Here is a 22,657-nt window from a genome sequence, read left to right on the forward strand (position 1 = left end):
TCGAACGCTGATGTATTGTGTTAAAACTAATATTTTTAGCACATTTTCAGTTCAGACATGTTACTACCAGTCGTGTGAGCAGTCAGGTCACATTTAAGCTCTGGGTCGTACAATGTGAGAACATGACTAGTGAACTTTGCTCTGCAAGGAAGTCGTACAGTTTGAGATGAAGCTGAATGCTATGAGTGAACAAGTTGCACAGTATCTGTCCGGCTTTAAAGATATGATTGAGATCAGTAATTCAAGTTTGTTTTTTGAAGTTGTCTCCAGTATTTATTTATTTCTGGATTTATTTAGTGGAATATTAGTTTTGTCTCATCAAATTGTTTTTGTGGATATTTGGTTGACTCCATTTACAGCTGATTTAATGAGCATCGCCATCCTGCCCAGACCTGTGGAGTCTCCTTTGCCCCCATGTAAAATGTCCTAGATCCACCACTGCTCAGGCTGTTCTTGAAATAACCTATTCTTGTGACTTTGAAAGTATTCCTAATAGCACTAGAGCACCATTTTACACACATTTAAAAAAGTAAATTAAATGAAACTGTGTACATTGCAGTGAGCCTATCTACCATACAAAATTGTTTTAATAAACAACAAACTTTAAATAGTCAGGCGTCACCATTTTACAACAATATTTTTCAGTCTTGACAGCCAGGGCAGACAGTGCCCGCTGCTAGTGCAGAGTTCACTTAAGTTGAAACAGTTCGGCCTACTTTCTCCTAAAATCTGCGGCTCGCACGCAGAGAAACAGCGAAAGACAGTCTCTGCGGCTGAGCCAATGCGCAAACACCCTCCGCCGCGGTGGGTTAAACGTCTCTCCAAATTGAGACCGCGCTCGAAACGATCGTGCGATTGAATGACGCGCGCGTCATGCTTGTCTTCCTCCTCCTCTTCTTCACAGTGAGATCAGTGACTCTGTGTTCCGCAATCCCCTGCGATACTGTACAGCCCTCGATGGCTCTGCGATCGCCGCTTCGCTCTCACTGAATGGCCGCTCGGAGCGAGGAAACCCGGGGAGGGAGAGCTCCGCGTTCCCTGCTTTGAACCGAAAGCCCTACATCAGCTTGCCAGGGAGGAGGTGAGTGTGCTGTTTCTGCCCGTTACAAGTGTGTGTGTGTGTGTGTGTGTGTGTGTGTGTGTGTGTGTGTGTGTGTGTGTGTGTGTGTGTGTGTGTGTGTGTGTGTGTGGGGCTGGTCTAGCGGTACCGCCGGAGGGGAGGGGGTTAAAGTAAATGAATCCACCAGATAATAAAACTTTGTGTACTGAACACGCCACTGAGGAGGACGAACTTTCTTTAGCTTTTGTAGACAAATTTAAGCATTTAATAACTCCTCGAAAACGCCTCGGAGTCATGTGTTTTTAACCAGCTCGCGCCACACTGAAAAGAGAGAGGCGTTAATCAGTTTGATAAATTTTTTGGCACAACACCGGCTGCGAAGAATTGTGCCTTGTTGTGCTCCCACCTTCTCGTCCCCACCCCCGCTCCGTGCCGCACTGGTTCCGTCTGGCTCGCCCCTCAGCTGCTGCGTGTCCTGGGATGACCTGTTGATGTCGGTAGAATGGAGAATGGCAGGGGGAGCGATTTCCCCCATCACCAAAATATTTAAATAAGGCGAGGTTTCTGAGAGCTTGACAACCAGCCGGCGCCGCAGCACGACGACCTCGTCCGCTCGGGCTGTAAGTCTCCGTTTTCTCTTTCCGAGCGCGGAAACGCTTTGACATTGTGTGCTGCTGGGGAGGATGAGCGAGGTGGATGGTGCGCCGGGGCGAACCCAAAATATTTAACTGTGGTGTTAGCTTAGCTGTTAGCTACCTCCTATAGGCCTGCTGCGGATGGGAGAGGGGATGAAGCAGCAGCCACAAGGGAAAAACGGATTATTGAACCTGAATGCTTTTAAACTTTGTGTAAAAAGAAAGACAAACTGATATCTGGAGGGATTTCTACCACTAAATCACCTCGCCTGTCTCCTTTAAACGTGCTCTACTGTTTTAGAGAGTGCATGAAGACAGTCAGTCTGTGCAGCTTTGATATGACTAATCAGAAATCAGCCCTGTAGTTGTCTTGACTTGAGGGAAGCTACACAGGTATGCATGCACAAGCTCACGTGCAGAAGGAAAGGCATGTAAATGCTGTGTGTCAGGTGCATAAGTGACTTGTTCTCATCCAGATGACACAATAAAACATGGCAGTTCAAGTCCTGATCTGGATCGACTGGAAAGTTTTGACGGATTTGGAAAGCTGCCCTGTCATAAAGTGGAAATTTTCATATGAAAGTTTGAAGCTTTCTGCTGCAGATGCTGCTGGAAAATCCAACGTCAAGCAAAACTTTTTAATAAAAGAAGTGTTATTAGTGGCTTGATCAAAAGAAATGTTAAAGCTGCTGCCAGTGGGGCGTTATGGTAACCACACAAGTCTCACACAGGATGTTTAAAAGGTAAACCTTGGACGGAAAGTTGCTGTACTAAAACAATGAGTTGTATTAATATTTAATTTGAACTTTGAGCAGCAAAATGTTGTAGTTTATTTCTAAGGCACAATAAATATAAGAAGAAAAAAGCACTGGAGATAATAAAAACAATTGGTAAAATACAAAAGGGCATTTGTTAAAACAAATTAAGCAATTAAAGTAGTAATTACTTTAGAATGTAATGTAATTATAAGAAAACAATAAAATGATGTAAATAGAAAGTTAAAGGTCATTACATTTAAATAATGTGGATGACATTTAAAAAGAGTTTAGGTGGTACAAATGTAATAGCTTTGTGCACCAGCCTGGACCTTGGGACAGGTAAAAGCAACTGATCCATGTGGAGGGTAGTCCTACATAAGGCTGCACTAGATTATACACCCAGCACCACTCAGTGCATTATAAATCCATGTTAAAGCCTGGGGCACACAGAAGACAGATGTGCGCCACGTCACGTCCGCTGCGTCATTTTAAAAATAAGCCATTAAAGTTACTGAGAGTGGCTACACGGGGAGCGCAGGGCCACATCCCAGAAACGTCGGTTCGCACAGAGACGCCTAAGATAGGTGCCTGTTCAATTTCAAGCAATGTGGCGCGGCCGTTTACAACATTGTGGAGTACTTTACAACAGACTGCGCGGAACAGCTCTACGGCACAAACCCAACCACCAAAACATGGACGAGGAGCTTTTAACTGCTACTTGATTACAGTATTGGTAACTTTAAAGTACTATTGATCTTAAAATATTCCAATAATTAGTTTACTTATCCAGTTGAGTCTCACAAAACACAACGCCAAGTCTGATCACATATAAACAAAAGTCACTTACCGCTTCCTGTTCTCAAGTCCCGCGTGATGTTGACTATCGTGCGATTTTCCAAGGAGCTTTCAGCAGCTAAGCGAGTCCTGTGCGACGGTGGCACAGGAGTTAAGTGCTCGCCCCGTAATCGGAAGGTTGCCGGTTTGAGCCCCGCTCAATTTGTCGCTGTTGTTGTGTCCTTGGACAAGACACTTAACTCACGTTGGCTGCTGGTGGTGGTTGGAGGGACTGGTGGCGCCTGTGCTTGGCAGCCTCGCCTCTGTCAGTGCGCCCCAGAGCAACTATGGCTACATCGTAGCTCATCCCCACCAGTGTGTGAATGTGTGTGTGAATGGTTGAATGACTGGTTGTGTTGTAAAGCACCTTGGAGGGTTCCAGGACTCTAGAAGGTGCTATATCAAATACAGGCCTTTTTTTTACCATTTGTGTGACTGTGGCACTTTAGTGGCGCAGCGCATCCGTCTTCTGTGTGCCCCAGGCTTAAGTCTTGCAAATCAGTCCTAAAATCACTAGGAAGCCTGTGACAAAAATGCCAACATTTGCTATAATTTTGATATAAGCTCAAAGTATTGGAGTAAAAATAATTAATTTAGCCTAGAAATCTAGACCAACTGTAGCAGTAGCTGATCTCTACAGGGTGATCTGCCAATCACAGTATTCTACGTTTGCTAGTTGGGCTTAAAACCAGAGCTACCATGTAGAAAAACTTGACATAGACACTGGAATGGCGCTCGTTTGAAATGGCTTTGGCATCAATTTCCTACGATTTAGACATTAACTTTTGTTTGAGACGTGAGCAAATGGAGATACTTAAGTCATTTATTTCGAAAAAGGATTTATTTGCTTCCTCTACGGCAAACTGCCCCGTTGACGGACATCCGTATTGGTGAGTACGTCACGCTGTTCGTAACTCTGATTGATAGCACCGTCCAACTGCGTGAGATGGTTTAAAAGACAACTGTAGATTCCGCCCCATGGCTGGGTGGTTTCAGTGGCTCGTAGCCAGACTACATATGAAGTAGGGCCACACAATACATCGCATACGTTTCATCACCGCAATATCGGCATGCGCAATACGCAGATCACAAAGGACAGAAACCCCCCCGCAATGAATGGTAAGCTCAAATGTTTGCTACACATAATGCACTTGCATCAAAACTAGGGCTGGGCGATATGGCCTAAAATCAATATTGCAGTATATTAAGGAGTTCACCTTGATAACGATAAAATGGACGATAACTACATGTATGTGCAAAAACTAAAGTTGTCCACTAGATGAAGCTGTCGCATGTATTTTATTGAGTCACGTTGTCATGTGACTCAATTTGGTACAGCTTCTTAAACGGACATGAACTTCATCAACTTACACACATTTTTATTTATTTTTTCATAACCAAACTTATTGACATGAGAAATTATATTGGTTAGATTCAGAAATTTCCATAATAATACATCTTCAATTTATCACCCAGCCCTAATAAAAGCAAAGGACAATAAGAGCACCAGTTCAGTCAAGTAAACTTACTGGAACTCGTTAAAACTTTGATGTTTTAGAGTGAGTCGGTCTGGGCTGTACAACTCCAAATAAAGTTGGGTTTCTCATAGGGATGTCCCGATGCAACTTTTTCACTTCCGATACAATACCGATATTGCAGTCTTCTGTGTTGACCAATGCCGATATCAATCCGATACATTATCAGCAAAAATCATACTTAATTTTACCTATTTGGTAGTGTGGAATGTATGAAAGGCTTGATTAAGTGATATTACTCAATCAGAGAACAAGAGCCAATTACAGTAAGTATGAAAAAAAAAATGACAATATTTTTTAGAGATGCACAATATGTCTGCATCAATATTGGTATCGGCAGATGTTAGTCATTTTTTAACATATCGGTAACGGCCCGATAAATAAAACTGCGTCGATATTAACAACCAATATTTTTTCCATCTTGTTACTGTTTATCAGTTTCAGAGGGTGAAGGGGGTGGTGTGTATTTGTTTAGTCATGTGACATAATAACTTAAATTCAACTTTAATAATTTTCATTCTATACAAAATCTGCTGATTTTAGAAGCATTAATTTCAGTATATCAGAATCGGCAAATATCTGTTATCGCCCATAACGGTGATATTATTATCGAATATCGGTATCGGCCAAAAAATTTCATATCGGTGCATCACAATTTTTTTTTTACCATTGGTTGCAAAAATGTGAACCTTAACGGACTGCTCATGTCGGAGATTTTTGATGGAGTCAGATATAATCTGATACAGTGTTTTTGGGCCAATATCGAATTACTTCCGATATCTAAACAGGACATCCCTAGTTTCTCACCAGTTTGGCTCAAACCTCAATACCATCAATGCAAAAGCATCTTGCAGTTTTTGGACCAATTGTGTCTTTATTGTATAATGCACTGCTACTAAAAGTCATAGCATGCTATTCCTGATTGCCCCCTACAATGTCGCATATAATCAGTATTATTTTGAAAGCCTGAAACTGGACGGCAATCATGACCGAATCACAAGCAGGCTAGTAATAATAGTGCTTTAATGCTTTTACACTGGCAGCCTTAATGGGGGCTTAGAATGAAAAGTCTTTAAGTATGTTGCATGAATGTTTGACCTACTTTCCTTTCTAGGCTGAAAATCTTAACCACAGTTAGTTTGATTTGTTCACACCACTGCACTCTATATATTTTAAAAGAACCTGAGATGATCTCTGAAGGCTCTGCTGCTTCTCCTAAGTGTATACACACACACACACACACACACACACACACACACACACACACACACACACACACACACACACACACACACACACACACACACACACACACACACACACACACACGAGTCACATTCTCTCTGACTGTCAGGGCAAACTGTGCAAACACACCCTGCTCTTAGCCTGTTTGTGTGTCTTCGTGTGCACACATGTGTGTGCTCACCATGGCTCGCCAAACTGTAAACAAGCAGTACTGTCTAATGTTTGCTTGTGTGTGTGTGTGAGAGAGAGACTCAGTGTGCCTTTTGTGGGTTTGTTTGAATTTGTGTGTGTGTGTGTGTGTGTGTGTGTGTGTGTGTGTGTGTGTGTGTGTGTGTGTGTGTGAGTGTGTGCATCTGTGTTTTAGTATGAGGGAGAGGGAGCTTGAGTGAGACGGAGACAAAGCAAGCATTTCTCTTTACCCTGGAGCTTGGCTAGGTCCCAAATGGAAGGCTTTGGATATGATGGGGTGGCTCACTCCAGGCTCTCATCAGTCTGTCACACCAAAAACTGGTTGGATACCTCTCGCAGGGTGGGCTTCAGTCACTTTGTCCAGTCAGTAACAAACTGTAACTTCATGTGTTTATTTATTTCTCTGTGTGTGAAAGCAGCATTTAGTCATGCAGCACTTTTAAGCGGTAAAGTAGCTCAGTAAAAAGGCACAAATGCACATTTAAACGGGGTAAAATGCTACGAGGGCTAATCAGCATGCTTACAAAGTACACACAGCTGAGATTGCTGCTGCCGTATTCATTTATAGGGTTCAAATTATCAGAAAAACATAAAATAATCGTATTTTTACGATTATTCAAATCTTAACTTTGTTTGTACAAAACACTTGACAGATTCCATCTTAATCATATGTATCGATCAATAAGGAGGTCATCCCTTGTTGCTTTCACACCATTTAAGAGGGAAGGTAAGATCGACTGCTGATTAAATGTGTGGATCATCATCATTGAGTTAGCTTTTCTGGAGCATACAGGTGTGTGTAAACACAATGCCATTTCACAGCAATTAGGATAAAGAAAGAAAGAATTTAAGATGACTGTCATTCTTCTCAACACGTTTACTCAAAGGTCAAACCGTGTGACTCTCAGAGAAATTGTAAATAAAACAAACAAGCGCTTCAGCTCAGATTCTACAAGCTGCAGTTTGCAAGTTCAAGGTTAAAGTTCACAGCTTTGATTTCTTTGGAAGAGCTGCAGAAACAAATCGTTCCACTCTAAGAAGAAAATCTCAACACGACTTTGATTTGCGATGTTTCATTTGAATTAACCACATTACTTCTAGAGCAACGTTATCTGGACAGATGAGAGCAAAACAGAGATGTTTTGTCGTAATATTTAAAAAACAAAGCACAGCATTTCAACACAAACTCATCATATGACCTTTCAGCACAGTGGTGGAGGGCTGATGATCTGGGCTCCTCTGTAGACCAAAGTATTCCAGAGTCAAATGTGAGGTCATCTGATGATCATCCCCAAAATGGCAACAAATCTACAACAGAATGTCTGAAAAGGTGGGAAAAACAAAATCGTGCAAAGTCCAGCTCCAGTCCATAGTCCAACTGGGTTGAATTGCTGTGGCGTGATCTCCACAGAGCACTGCAATAATTAGGGTTGCAATGGTGAGAAATTCTGGTGGATCACTATAGGCTGACAAATGATCAGTTTCATTATAATCCGTTATTTTACATGAATTGGTTTCACAGCTGTATTAATGCATGGTAAATGGTAAAACGGCCTGTATTTGTGTAGGCAAAGTGGGTTGAGTGTCTTGACCAAGGACACAGCATTCTCTGGTGGGAGCTGGGATTGAACCTGCAACCATCCGATTACTGGGCAACCTGCTCTACATTGTTTGTTTGTTTATTTATCTTTGGGGGCGGTGTTGCGACCCGTCTACGAGGGGCCAGGCCATAACATAAAGGATGATCCACTTTATTCAGATCCTAAGCAACCAGGTGTGATTCATTTATTTACAATATGTACAACTTATTTTTCTAATGGTTCAACTAAGAATGAAGGAGGTCATAACTCCATAAGGGTGAACCTAATGCCGAAATAGAGAAGTCTTAATGGATTAACTTCAGTGTTTTACATCGTGGTTAAAATTGATGATGATTTGAAGAAATGTACTTCTGTACTAAAGTTTAAAGCAGGTGTAAAGTGTCACATATTTACAGGGTATGAAAAGTATGTATAGACATTAATGAATTTTCATTGTGGATATTTATATTGGGGAAAATAAAATAAATGTATATTGGTTATGTATCTTAGGTGGAAAATAGGGTAGGCTAAAATAAGCATTGCTTCTGCCTATTCCTTTTTTGGTTTAAATTCAAATTGTTAATATTGTTTTGTTTGAAAAGAAAATTTTTATGTTAATGCTATAAACCAAAATAAAGACCGAAAGAAGAAAGAAGAAGAAATTCAAATCGGTAAATTTCTTCTAACCACAAAGTATTAGGCTACATTTTGAAGAAGATTGGGACCAAATTCTCTTAAACTGATGTAAAAGACTGAAAAAGTCCAACTGAACGTTGTTAGAACCAAGGGGGAGCTTAATCTTTTCACGCCACTTTTCCATTGTACCTTTGTTTTAGGATATTAATTAAAACATGGAATCTGTTGTGGGCTTTTGTGCATTTGAGTTTAGAATTGAATAACTTTAAAACCTGTTAAAGACGGGATCATTTGTACTAGGCCAGCATACATTTAATTGTATAACTGAATGATTATGCTTTCTCTATACCACAAAGATACTGAACGATACCAATCTTGTTATTTGAAAGAAAATGAGCATATTTCTGCAGGGCCTCATCACACATCATCCCAAAATCAACCAATAATGCAATTAGTTGTCATTTTCTCTTCAGAGTGATTTTTTTCTTTGTTTATACAACAGGTAGCGTGTAGCAATACGAGTGGAGGAACAGACCACATGCTTGCTTGCCTGCAACTGTTGATAGTGGTGAATTCTAACATGCAATGTGGTTTTTGTTAAGACCACACACACTTTCACACATAGAATGAGGGAGCATGACCCACTTATTGAAGGACAGCATTATAGCTGGCAAAAAAAAACAAGAAAAATAGCTCTTTTTTTACTGGGCTTACCCCTGGAGATGACAACTAAGAGCAAAGCAGAAGTTCAGTTCAGTTTATTGTGAAGTAGAACATTCTTAAGTCTCAGCTAGCATCTATAAAAAAACTGGAAAAGCAGAGGTTTCTTCATAGATTTCGTCAACAGTCTTCTATTAATTTGAGTGTTTAAAACTAGTTTGCACCAGTGAAATCTTATCCAGCTATTTTATTGCAACAGTTTTTCTTTAAGTATGTTAGCCTTGTTGCATTGCTCCCCTCCTCCCACGCATTGCCCTTTTGAAACTGTCCTCTCTCCAAAGAGACAGTTTTTGTCATTGTTGTGAGTTTATGTGGCCAAGTTATCCCACCCACCACGTGGCCTCAATCCTGTTCATAGTCAGGGATAAAGCTGCAGAACCAATGAATCAAAGTGTTACCTCTTCCATCTGAATAATGTGATGAAAATGACTCGGGGGGGCTAACTAAGAACACCTCGCTCCAGCTGGATCGTTTGAAAGTCAGCACATCTAAATGGATTGCAGCATGTTCATTTCCACTATGTCTTTCTTGTGTTTTCCATTTTCTGTCTGTTCCTTTTCCCTTCCTAGGTAAACCCTTTGGTGGTGTGCGTAGGCGCACCATGGCCCAGACCCTCCAGATGGCGATCCCGAACTTTGGCAACAACATTTTAGAGTGTCTGAATGAGCAGCGTCTGCAGGGCCTCTACTGCGATGTCTTTGTCGTGGTCAAGGGCCACACCTTCAAGGTACTTTTCAAACGTTAAAATACCATAGTAGTGACTTTGTTTTGGGTAAACGTTTTGCATGACTTACTGTGTTTTTTTTTTTTTTTGTTTGTTTTTTGTTTTTTTTGAAGAGTAGATGTAACTAGCAGTAGCAAAGTTCAGCACTTTGGTGCATCAGGGCTCAAGTTTGCCACCAGTATCTTAATATTTCTGTCAAACTGATTGTACACAAATTTGTTTTAAGATGGCAGTAATAAACAAGCCATTAGCTTATTGGTCCTAAAAATGTCCCACCAAAACAAGGCCATTCAGTAAGCTAACAGCAATTAATATTAAAATGGTAAGTATTTATCAAAATCATCAATTTCATTCTTATAGTGCTTTTCACAAAGAAGAAGGCAGCCCAAAGTGGTGAACACAACATAGGAAATAAGACATTAGAAAGCGTAAAAATATGAAAGCGAGAACACATTTATGCATTAATAATTAAAAACAAATGAAAGCAGCAATACCTATATATAAAAATACAATCACAAAAAAACTACATTACACAAAAAACCTTAAAAACATAAACCAAAACTTTACAATTGTCACAATAGTGAACTGGAAGCCAGTGCTAAATCTTCCAGAGTGGTGCAATATACTTTTAATTTTTGGATATAGTTAAAAAGCTGGTTGCAGAGTTTGATACCATTTGTAACTTGGCTATCAATGCCAGGTTAAGTCCAGCTTCCAAGGAGTGCAATAATCCAGTCTGGAATAATGGAGGCGTATATGATTGTTTCCACCAACGTCTTAAACCTGCAATGGTAAATCTGCAAAACAAGCTAGCTTAAAACATTTTTCGGCCTTTTAAACAACATTCTAGCATAGTGTAGCTATAAATATTTTGTGGGGGAAAAAAAAATGAAGTGGTTCTCTCGCATTTGTTTGAAAACCTCATCCAGTGACATGGCTTGGTCCGAAACCAACGATTGGACCATCCAGTTTTTGGTCTCACTTGTAAATTTACTTACACTTCTTATGCGCATGCACATTAAAAACAATTACACAGATCACACTTCCACATGGCAGAGACATCTATTTAATAGCATCAAAGAAGTTGGGACTCTCCGGGTTTCATTGCAGAGTGGGGGGACAGTGGGTAGGAGGATTGCAGGTTCGCACCCCATGTGTTGGGGTTGTAGTACTCTAGAACGGGGCTATTCAATTCCAGGCCTCAAGAGCCAGTGTCCAGCACCAGGGCCTGATGAACTGCTGCACAGGTAATTCAACCACTGAATCCGCTGTGTTGGACCAGAAAAACCACAGAAACATGCTCAATACCGGCCCTCAAAGCCTGGAATTGAATAGCACTGCTGTAGAAGGTAATTTACAATTTTGTTTTAGGGATCAGCTTCATCAAGGATGCTTGAAAGATTGCCATCCTCTGCTCTGCTGCTTGTAAATCTGATGGAATTATGTCTAAAAGTATTTGTTCAAACTGTTTTTCGTTTTTTGTGACTATCAGAGAGAAGAAAATCTAAAGCCATTTTGTGAGTTTCACTCAACTAAAAACTTTTCCAATAAATGCATGACGGTGCATAAACTGATACTTCCTCTATAATCCCTCTTCTTTCATGTCATGTTGTATGTAAAGTATTTTTAGATTCCACGTTGGAAGTGGAAGACACTGGAAGTTTAACATGTGAGCTGCTGTCTGTGTTGGCAGGGACTGCTTTGTGAAATGGACTTACAGTGATAGTGTGTATTTTTCCTGGTGATGGGGGGCAGTAGATATCTAAATTGTTGCAGTCAAGCTGTGTTTTTGTGCTGGAGTAAGAACTTTCCAACGGATGCTCATTAGGGTCTAATAGGCCTGGGAAGTGCAAACTTCAGCAAAATGGCAAGCACATCAGACTCCCTTTCATTATTGGCAATGAGTGAAGAGATAAATGTGTAAAACAACAGCATTTATGAATGGTGAAAGTTTTGTAACCATTTTTTACAAATCAGTAAATGTGTTTTGTCCTCATGGGCTTCCATAGAAGGAAACATGGCATCTAATATGGAGTCGCCCAGAGACTTAGGGTGTTTCTCAATGTCAAGGTGCCTGGCCTCGCAAGGCAATGTCTTGCGAGGCCAGGCACCTTGCTTACGAGGACACTGTCCTTACTTGGTCAAAGAAAATGGTTAAATGGAACAGACTTGCATCACGTGTTCGCGGCTTCCACGGCGGTCACCTAACATCATGTGACACAGGAGATAATGTTATATTTTATACGTAAAAGATTCAATATAAATATATAACAAGACTTTCACTTTTTAAATTGTGTATATATTAAATTAAATATCTAAGCGAGTTACTACCCGCTAGCCACCGGAGCTGCAAATACTAAGCATCTAACCAACCATGGATAACTTCTTTGGCTCTAAAAAAAAAACCTTTTTAAATTAGTTGACTTACATTTAATCTTGAAAATTGCCCCTGAAGTAGCTGCCAGCTTCTGATTTGCCAACCTTTTGAAAATACTGCGGTGAATTCTGGGAAATTTTTGACCAAGGCTAGGCTACAAGACACCTTCTGTGTATCCTTGCTCAGCTAGCTAAATGGCTAACAAACAGAGAACACACACATTGGAACACGTCTTGGCGGTTCCTGATGACATATTTCTTAGGCAACCGGGGCGGAGCCAAGACATCAAGGCAAGGTTCCTTGACATTGAGAAACACCCTTAGTCCCGCTCCCATGTATCTTAGACCAGATTTTTATGGTTATATGTTACAAAGCTGCCAATATTTTTCAACAAATGGACACCATTTCATTGATTTTCAACATTTTGATGGATATTTCCAGAGATTAACAAAAAAACTACATATTGTCCCTTTAACTGAATTTAACCTAAATAATCGTTTTTATTTATGCAAATAACTAAATTTGTTATTTGCATAACAAATGTTATTTTGCTAATTCATCATGCCTATGACCTTTGAATAAGGAATAAGTAAACTCCTAAGGGTTCGCAAAGAATCCAAATTTTAAATGGTAGTTTTACTCACTTGATTACCAACAGCCTTTAACCAAAATATCTATCTTAAGCTGAATCTATGAGAATTCCTAAAGATATCACAGTTTGTCTCAGAACTAACATCAACAAAGGGATGTCCAACGATTTGTTATTTATTTATTTTAGTTGACATCTCCATGGTTTCTGCTGAATGAATTTCAAATTCCAAAACTTGAGGCTTTTTAGGTCTTCCACATTTTAATCACACACCGCCCAATGACTAGATGAAAAATAAGTTAAAAAGCAGCCTAAGTGCCTAAAAAAACATCAGCAGTCTTTAAAAATGCCAAAAGAAATATTGATCAAGACCACTTTAAAAAATTGTTAAAATAATCGAGTAACTGCAACAAAACTATAAAGACATAATATGTTTTAATGCTTTAAAATTTACAAATGCCATAAATGTTGCACGTATATATCAAGATTTAAAATGCTGAAATGTAAAAGTTTCCTAACTGCACTACCCTGTGCCCTAGGCTCATCGAGCTGTTCTGGCAGCGAGCAGCTCTTATTTCCGGGACCTCTTCAGCAGCAGCAGCAACGGATCAGGTGGTAACGGCAATGAGACAAGCCCAACCGTAGTCGAGCTCCCGCCTGCTGTGCAGCCTCAGAGCTTTCAGCAGATTTTGACTTTCTGCTACACAGGTCGCCTTAGTATGACAGTGGGAGACCAGTTCCTCCTCATGTATACTGCTGGTTTCCTTCAGATCCAGCAGATCATGGAAAAAGGCACAGAATTTTTCCTCAAGGCATGTCTAAACAGTTTTTATTTGTATATCAAGTTAATTTTGAGTCTCTTTAAACATCCGTGTTGATGTTAAAAACCAGATGAATCTAAAGTATGTATTCCTTTCCAGGTATCCTCTCCTAGTTGCGACTCCCAGGGTCTTCATACAGAAGAAACCCCTCCCTCAGAGCCCCAGAGCCCCGTAACACAGACCAGTAACAGTGCAGCACGCCCGCCCTCCAGCCTGACTCCCTTACCTCTGGTATCACGAGTTAAAGCGGAGCAGCCAGCCAATCAGACAGATGCAGCCGCTCCTTATTCTGTAGTCTGCACTCCCGTTGCCAAGCGGCTTTGGGAGGGAGGCAGCAGCCGAGACGGTGGTGGGGTGGGTTCGGGGGGAGGAGGAGGAGCCAGAAAGGCAGCCAGGTACTCCCAGGAGGCGGTTCGGGGGAGTGCCATCCAGAGTCCTGGGGCTGTCGGGTTGGCCATGGGAATGAGCGCCACCACAACTGGCCTGGCGGGGATGGTGGCAAGTGGCGGGATGAGCGGGAGCACCAATGGGAACTCTGGTCCAGGTGTAGGCATGTCGGAGGGCGCCAGCCCCGGCACCATGAGCACCTACGCTAGCGACTCGCCCATCAGCTACCATGATGATGAAGAAGAAGAAGAAGGGACAGATGAAAGTGCCGAAGAGCAGTACAGGCAAATCTGCAACATGTATACCATGTACAGTATGCTCAACATGGGAGCTGCAGGTAAGGGGCTAAAAGATATAAAACACAGAGGGCAATGCCGGTTGAGACATGAGTCCCACCACCTAAATCCTGTGTGTTTGTAAATGTTAAATGGACTGTATCGTGTATCTTCAGCAGCTGGCGAGCGAGTTGAGGCACTACCGGACCACACAGAGACACGAGGTCGGATGCGAGGCCGAGATCTTACGTGTCTCCCAGCAGAACTCATCGCTCAGATAGGCAACCGCTGCCATCCCAAACTGTACGAGGAAGGAGATCCTGCTGAGAAGCTGGAGTTAGTCTCAGGTAGGAGTGTTAGAAATAACCAGGATATTTGTGAAACAACCACTATGGCCGTCTACATTTCAGTGGCATATGTAGTGGTTCAATAGTTACATCTTACATAAGAAAATATCAAAGGTTCCATAGAAAATATGAAATCAATTTGATGTATCTTTGAATATTACTTTAAACAGAAGATCGGAACTTTTTATTGCAGAGATTAGTTAACACTTTGTATTAACCCAGAGTCAAAAGAGAGAGAGAGAGGCAAGTTTTAAAGTGTAAGAAGATTTACTTGTAAACAGTTTAAAATAAGGCTAACTCTAACTCTAAACACTCTGTGTGATGAATGGATCTAGGTGTGAATGAGGCAAGATGAATGGTAATGTGGAATGTTGTTATCAGAACTCTCGTTTCCGGAGAAGCATTAGTTCTGTGTGGGAGCGAATGTTTTGCTCTAAACTACAGTCGGAGTTTCAAAACCACATTCAGACGCTATCTTGCCGTTCTACATACCCTTGCGGAGACCTCCGTTGTAGATCCAGAATGCCAGGTCCTTGGACCTCCCTTGGTACCAGAGCCGATGAAACGGCGTACGGTACGACAGACTAGTCTTGGGATTGCCTCCAGGTAAGCGGCAGGTGTTTGACAGCGTCAGCGGGACCTTGAAGGGTCAGTGAGTTCAGCTTTTACTCTGAAGGAGCGTTGCGTTCAGGTGTAGCTTGCAACAGGTTTTATTATCCAGCTTGTCAAGGTTCTTTGTGGTTAAAAAGTTAAGAGTGGCCGGCTCGAAACTCTAGAACGTTTGAACCGAGTTAAGGGTGACGTGGGAGTAGTTTTATAATTCAGATGTTTTGATTTATGGTCGAATCAGAAATTGACAACAAAAATAAACACCGCACAGATCACGCCACGCGTCAGAAAGGAAAGCTCTGATTGGAGAGACAAAGGGATGTGTCATGTGATCTTAACATTACGTGTGATCAGTCTAGTGTGTAGTTTAAAGTTATATTACTTATTATATGCTATCATAGGATTATAATATCAAATAATTAATATTCTCATTTCACAGATTGATTGAACATTAGCTCACATTATTATTGGGACTAACAAAGTTATTTGATTATTATTTAATAGAGTTCTTCTGATCTTCGCTTGAGCTGTAGGGGGAGGCATATAGCTAGTTAAAACAGTTTGGATGCAGAGGCATCAAAGGCCTTGAGCAATATCTCAAGAAGATTAGTTCTTCATGAGGAGAGAGGGAAGATGACCGTTAGGTGGAAAACAGTTCCTTCATGACGCTACACAGGCAATGATGCATTTGCACATGCGTGTTTTTGGTAGCAAAACACTTTTTGGAGGGTTGTAGGGTTGCACTCTGGAAACCAAATAACATTGAAAAAACATTCCTGAAAAGGTATGTTTTCACTTTATTTGTAAAAAATTTAGAAAAAGAATCAAAAGTATGTACATTTTCAAGGAATGAGAGACCGGTATCACTAAAGAAATAACATTGTTTTCAAATAAAATGTGTTGCTTTATACATTTAAAAATAAAACCAATTCTAAGCCACATTATGGACCCATTACAACTGTTTGGTTCTTTAATAAAAGAGTCTAGGGGCTTGTATTTCCATCGTGTAACTCTGAACTATCATGGTTTGGAAAACTTTGACTCACTCTGAAAGTTTTTTATGCATGGAACAAAAGAATTGCAGTATTCAACATGACATGAGAAAACTGACTCAAACAACTTTTAAAATTTTAAATAAACAGTCCTTTGTGAAAAAGTTACTGTTTTGTATTGGCGCGAATCAGGCGTTACAATCAGAATACAGGGAGATGGTGCGAACTATTGCAATACTAAAAGCCAGACGATATTTGCAATTTCTAAAACTGAATTTAATTGGAAAACTGAGGGCTAGACACTTTGATTTTTATAATTATATCTGGTTTTTCCACCAGAACGAAGGCTGTAAATTAGGGCTGCTCGATTATGGCAAAAATAATAATCACGATTATGGTGACTGAAATTGAGATCACGATTATTTAGGACGATTTTTCAATTTATGTTGATTTTATTTGTTTTTATTCAGTCATAAAATTGCTCAGGGCACAATCAGGACAAAAATAAGAAACAAGATGATCACTAAAAGAACTCCTGATTCCCTGTATAAAAGACCAATATACTTATAGCTCATAGTCTATGACCCAAGGGCTGTAGACCTTGGTTTAACTCATTTAAGTCTAACCAGTACAGAACCAAATACCAATATCTTGCAAATACTGACAGCAAGAATTATACAGTGGCATTTATAACAAATAAATGCAAATAAATTGATGTTCACAAAATGTTGCATAACATTTATTGAGTTGTGTCAAGGTGCTGTAGGAGAGTGCACTAGCACCGTGTCCTCAGAGAGATTAGTTATTATTTATCAGCGTGAGGAAGTTATTTCTACCTTATTTACAAACTATTTATTTACAAGTCCATCAGTTAATGTAATAATTGTCCCAACCACAGCTGCACCCCCCACCCCCCAACCCGGTCTCACAGCAATCAGGGGCAAGCTGCACGTGTGTTTAGCGCGCCGCACGCGCACATTTAGCCGTTTTTAGCGGCTCAGGAGTCCGCAGGTGCGGTGTGTGTGTCACTCACTCTGGTTACTCCAACAGGGAGCAGGGCGGCTCCGAGAGCTGTCTTTAGCGACTGACACATCACTACATCATTCCCTTTCCTAATGTCCTGAAGAACGGTCCGGAGTGCAGGCGGAGTGTTTAGCTAACCTGCAGGAAACGTCGACGATAGTTATCCAGAAAGTAGCTAAGGGTTACCAGAGATGTTTCTGAGGTGTTCGCTAGGTACTTTTAGGATTAAAAAGTCAAGAAGGGGGTCTGAAAAGCTGTTAGAAATAGGGTCAAAGTCGCTAAGTTGGCAACACTGTGGAGGAGCGCTTCATTTGCAACTCAGGGCAGCGCAAGCGGGAGGAGCAAATAATCGGCTTGTTTTGTTTTTTATAATCGTTCAAAACTCAGATCGTAATCGTGATTAAAATTCGATTAATTGAGCAGCCCTACTGTAAATGGTAAATGGCCTGTATTTGATATAGTTACATGCCTATCCTATCCTCATCTCTCCTAGAGAGCCGGGGACATAATATAGTGCCTTCCAGAGTCCTGGAACCCCCGAAGGCGCTTTACAACACAGTCAGTCATTCACCCATTCACACACACACACATTTGCATCCTGGTGGGGATGAGCTACGATGTAGCCACAGCTGCCTGGGGCGCGCTGACAGAGGCGAGGCTGCCGAGCACAGGCGCCACCGGTCCCTCCGACCATCACCAGCAGGCAAGGGGGGTTAAGTGTCTTGCCCAAGGACACAACGACAGTGACAGACTGAGCGGGGCTTGAACCTGCAACCTTCCGATTACGGGGAGAGCACTTAACTCCTGTGCCACTGTTGTTGTAAAAATTGCTGCCACATAGTTGTGGGAGTTTGAATTGCACCACACAAAAATACAGTAAGTGTTTGCATGTAAACTCTTAGTAAAAATATTAATACACTGCTAATAAATAACAATTCATTGTTATAACATGTATTGATATTTCCTTACATCCCGACTGTTTCATGAAAGCCACAGTGCTTTCTTCTTTCAACACAGATGTTTAGTGTAAACTTTAGTGGTGAAACCACGTCTTATACAAGTTACAGCTGAGCTACAACAAAGAAATCTGCTTTTAGGTTGTTTTAAATAGTTTTTTATGCTAATAGTGCAAAGATGGGTACATGGTATATGCTTACTCTGGCTTTCTTTTTGTGGTGAGTAACACTGTTTCCTAAAGGTTGAAACCTTGACTGTTTTTTTTTTCCTGTGTGGATTTTTTCATTCAGTGTTGTTTTTGCTACTTTTCAACCACAGTTTCGATTTAATGCAAATTCTGAATGGGAAGTGGGTGATTTTGTGCGTGCTTAGTTGTCTCTGTGTATTAGGGGCAGCAGTAGCTCAATGGTTGGGCGGGTTGTCCAGTAATCGGAAGGTTGCAGGTTCGATCCCGGCTTCGGACAGAGAATTCTGCTGTTGTGTCCTTGGGCAAGACACTCAACTCACCTTGTGGGTGGCGACCGGTGGTGCCTGTGCTCGGCAGCCTCGCCTCTGTCAGTGCGCCCCAGGGCAGCTGTGGCTACTTCGTAGTCACACCAGTGTGTGAATGTGTGTGTGAATGGATGAATGATACACTGTAGTGTAAAGCGCTTTGGAGTCCTTACTCTGAGAGGCGCTATGCAAGTGCGGGTCATTTATCATTTATGTTGGTCTTCTAATAGCTATTGTCTTGTACCTCTCGCCAAGTAATAATTGAAATAGACCCTCTGCATCTCTTCCAGGATGGTGTGAATTTATTGTAAATAAATAACCAACTCAATATTTACTTGTTATTGATTTGCTTCTCTTGCAGCTTAGAACAAACCTTTTTGCTTGAATAGTGTGATATGATTTTTGGTAACCATGTGTTGCATGGAGTAAATGCGATTGGGAGTTTGTCAGAACAGGTGAAAAGCCCACGTAGGAGCTCTATAGCACAGATAATCCTTATGGTATGAACATCATTCAAAGTTAATGTTTACATGACAAACATGGCGTTTTATATCTTGATAACTATATTTGCTTGCATACATGCATGTTTGTTATAATACGACCGTTGGTTGCTTCTGTTTTACAACAAATGCAACACACCGGCTTCCACAGGTTAGGTGGTTCACTATGCTCATCCAGTTTGAATCCAAATGATCCCAAACTGCAGTAGTTGCGTTTTCCTGATCTCAACTTGCATTTCATGGTTCAATTCAATTCAGTTTACTTATATAGCACCAAATCACGTTAGGAGTCGTCTCAAGGCACTCCACAAAGTAATCATTCCATTAGAGTTCAGTTCATTATTCCAATCAGTGAAAGGTTTCCTATATAAGGAACCCAGTGGCTTTCATCGAGTCCCTGAGTCCTCATACTAAGCAAGCATGTGGTGATAGTGGAGAGGAAAACTCCCTTTTAACCCTCAGGCTTCACTTTTATTTACTATACACTTGAGTCTTTCAGGACAAAAACGTCAGCTGGTAAAAATGGCTATAAAATATTTATACTTTTTTTTCTTTTTTCTTTTCTTAGATCTGTTAAACAACTTCATCCCTGCTCAAACATATAAAGATTTGTATTTAAGGATTTTAACCATTCAAATGTCAGTTTGATTACTCAAAATAATTTCTGTAATTTATGAAGAAAATACAAAAAATGAGTTATTTAAAAAAATAATACTTTTTCTTCCTGAGGCATTTATTATAAATTAGTCTTGGCCATGTTATGAAATGTCTAAAAAATAAAAAAAATTCATTGATAGTTTTTGGGTAGCAACAGATTTGTCTTGGCGTACAAAAACGTCCCATTGACTTCCATTCAAAACACAGTTTTTGATCCTGTAACATCTGCTACAAATAATCATGCATTCTGTGATATTAGGCTTTCATTATGGAGAAAAGTAGTCAAATTTATGATTTTTACTGTTCACCACCAAATTCGGTCATTTATGGCCCAGGCGAGAAACTCTACACATTTCTTTAGATGTTCTGCTGTTTGTATTGAATTCAAAAGGTCAACCTGACCTGATAAGTTCTGATGAGAATTAAAAAGAGAGAGATCATATCTCTCCTGTCTTAGCTTCCCTACATTGGCTGCCTATTAAATTCAGAATAGATTTTAAGATCCTTCTTCTCACATATAAAGCTCTTAATAATCAAGCTCCATCATACATCAGTTATCTGATTGTTCCATACGTTCCTAATCGAGCACTTCGCTCTCAGACTGCAGGTTTACTGGTGGTTCCCAGAATATCTCAAACTAGGATGGGAGGCAGATCTTGTAGTTATCAGGCTCCTCTCCTGTGGAACCAGCTCCCAGCTTTAGTCCGTGAGGCAGACACCTCGTCTACTTTTAAGAATAGGCTTAAAACATTTTTTATTTGATGGGGCCTATGGTTAAAATCTGATGTTAGCCCAGATCTGGACAAGTGGGGGAGTAGAGGGAGGTGGAGTGTACAGTCGGTAAAGACGGCTCTCCCTTGCCCTGCCTCCAACATGCCTCCATCTAAATAGGATAGATTATCCAGAGTTATCTCTGTAGTTATGCTGCTATAGGCTTAGACTGCTGGAGGACACACTGACCACTTTTTACACTCTACTGCTTTATTCTACAGTCTGCTCTTTAACTGTACTATTTTCTGCAATTTCAGCTGTTAACTTTATTTTTTCTCTAAGTGTTTTTCTCCCCAGAAGAAGCTACAACGTCGTTCTGCTGAGCTGTGGTGGCCTCATGGAGTCTAGCACACTGCTGCTGACTACTTAAACATTCTCCCTCTCCTGATAATAAGTTTTTGCTTTCCTTGACGTTGGACGTGCTAATACTAGTTTATCCGTTTAATTATAGATTCACTAGGATAAATACAATAAAGTTTATCTCTCGCCAAATAGAATATTTACTAAGAAATCACGATGTAGCCATAGGCACATTACTTGGTGTGTGTGTGTGTGTGTGTGTGTGTGCGTGTGCGTGTGTGTGTGTGTGTGTGTGTGTTTGTTTATATACACTTAGGAGAAGCAGCAGAGCCTTCAGAGATCATCTCAGGTTCTTTTAAAATATATAGAGTGCAGTGGAGGATGGCTGCTTATAATGAGCCAGGATCCTCTGGATGTCTCTTCCTGTTAAAAGGGAGTTTTCCTGTCCACTGTCGCTAAATGCTTGCTTAGTATGAGGATTGCAATAAAGTCACTGACACTAGTTAGTGACTTGATGCAATTTGCTGGGTTCCTTATATAGGAAACATTGGCGCTATATAAATAAAATTGAATTGAATTGTAAAGCCGGGCGTACACTGTGAGACTTTTTCACTTTTTTGAGCCGATTTTCCAGTCGTGCGAGAAGCCACGACATCGGGGCGAGTTTTGCGCCGAGCGGTCGTGTAGTGTACAGGGGGTTACGAGAGGCGATTAACACCACGTGACCAGCCGCCGATCAGCAGTCGTGAGGTCGCAGGGACTTCTGGTGTGTTTAATATTTCGCTCGTCCCTCGTGAGGGTATCGCACTGTTGAAGCGGCGCTGCGAGCAGCTGCTAGCAGCTACGATCCAAAAAAGTATCAGAACCGCTCACGGCGCATGCGCGCGCAATCCTGCATCAACGCCGGTCGCTCGCTATTTCCCTAATAACACACGCTGTTCGTTTTTGTTTCTACACGTTTTTTTTACTCACAAAGATTGTCAAGAAAGCGTGTTTGTTGTGTTCATGTCAAATGAAACTGATCACTAAACACAGATTCACTTTCTTTATTTCGTTTTCCTCATCCAACCCCCATAAATCCTTGTGTGTCCTCCTGCAGCACTCCCGAAGGACAACAGGCAAGACAAAAAAGTCTGACGTGTTGAGTAAAAACTGCTATTTTTAGCACATTTTTAGGGCCGACGTGTTGCTACCAGACGTACAGTGTGAGCAGTCAGGTCGCATGCGAGAACTGGGTCGTGCAGTGTGAGCACATGACTCGTGAGATCTGCTCTGCGAGGAAGTCGTACAGTTTGAGCTGAAGCTGAACGCTGCGAGTGAAAAAGTCGCACAGTGTACGCCCGGCTTAAGTAGATAAAACACAGTTTGACTCTCTTACTGAACTTCAAAGTGTAGAAAACAAATTCAATTAGTATACATATATGTATACATATAGACACAACATATACCAAGTAGTGTTTCTATGGCTACATTGTGATATCTTAGTAAATATTCTATTTAGTAAGATATACAATTTAGTGTCTAAATCTTAGTAAATCTATAATTAATTCTACAGGTGACCTAGTAGTACCACATTCTATGTTAAAGAAAGTAAAATGTTATTATCAGGAGAGGGAGAGCGTTCAATGGTTAGCAGCAGTGTGT

At 40.9% G+C, this 22,657-nt stretch overlaps 1 protein-coding gene across 5 annotated transcripts in view; it reads left to right on the forward strand.

The window, feature by feature from the left end:
- Nucleotides 1-934: 934 nt before the first annotated feature.
- Nucleotides 935-22,657, forward strand: part of nacc1a (nucleus accumbens associated 1, BEN and BTB (POZ) domain containing a) — a 30,328-nt gene continuing 8,605 nt past the window's right edge. For 2 of the 5 annotated variants that reach the window (XM_015945839.3, XM_070542686.1), the window contains exons 1-5: nt 1,449-1,680; nt 9,762-9,919; nt 13,422-13,694; nt 13,803-14,427; nt 14,542-14,712. In XM_015945839.3, coding sequence (XP_015801325.3) covers nt 9,794-9,919; nt 13,422-13,694; nt 13,803-14,427; nt 14,542-14,712 — 1,195 coding nt within the window. In that variant the 5' untranslated portion in view covers nt 1,449-1,680; nt 9,762-9,793. Of the gene's footprint in view, nt 1,082-1,448; nt 1,681-6,515; nt 6,597-9,761; nt 9,920-13,421; nt 13,695-13,802; nt 14,428-14,541; nt 14,713-22,657 lie in introns of those variants that run through there. The other 3 variants (XM_015945841.3, XM_070542685.1, XM_070542684.1) reach the window with 3 other exon arrangements.

Source organism: Nothobranchius furzeri, chromosome 12 (genome assembly GCF_043380555.1).
Source record: "Nothobranchius furzeri strain GRZ-AD chromosome 12, NfurGRZ-RIMD1, whole genome shotgun sequence".
Lineage (NCBI taxonomy): Eukaryota > Metazoa > Chordata > Actinopteri > Cyprinodontiformes > Nothobranchiidae > Nothobranchius > Nothobranchius furzeri.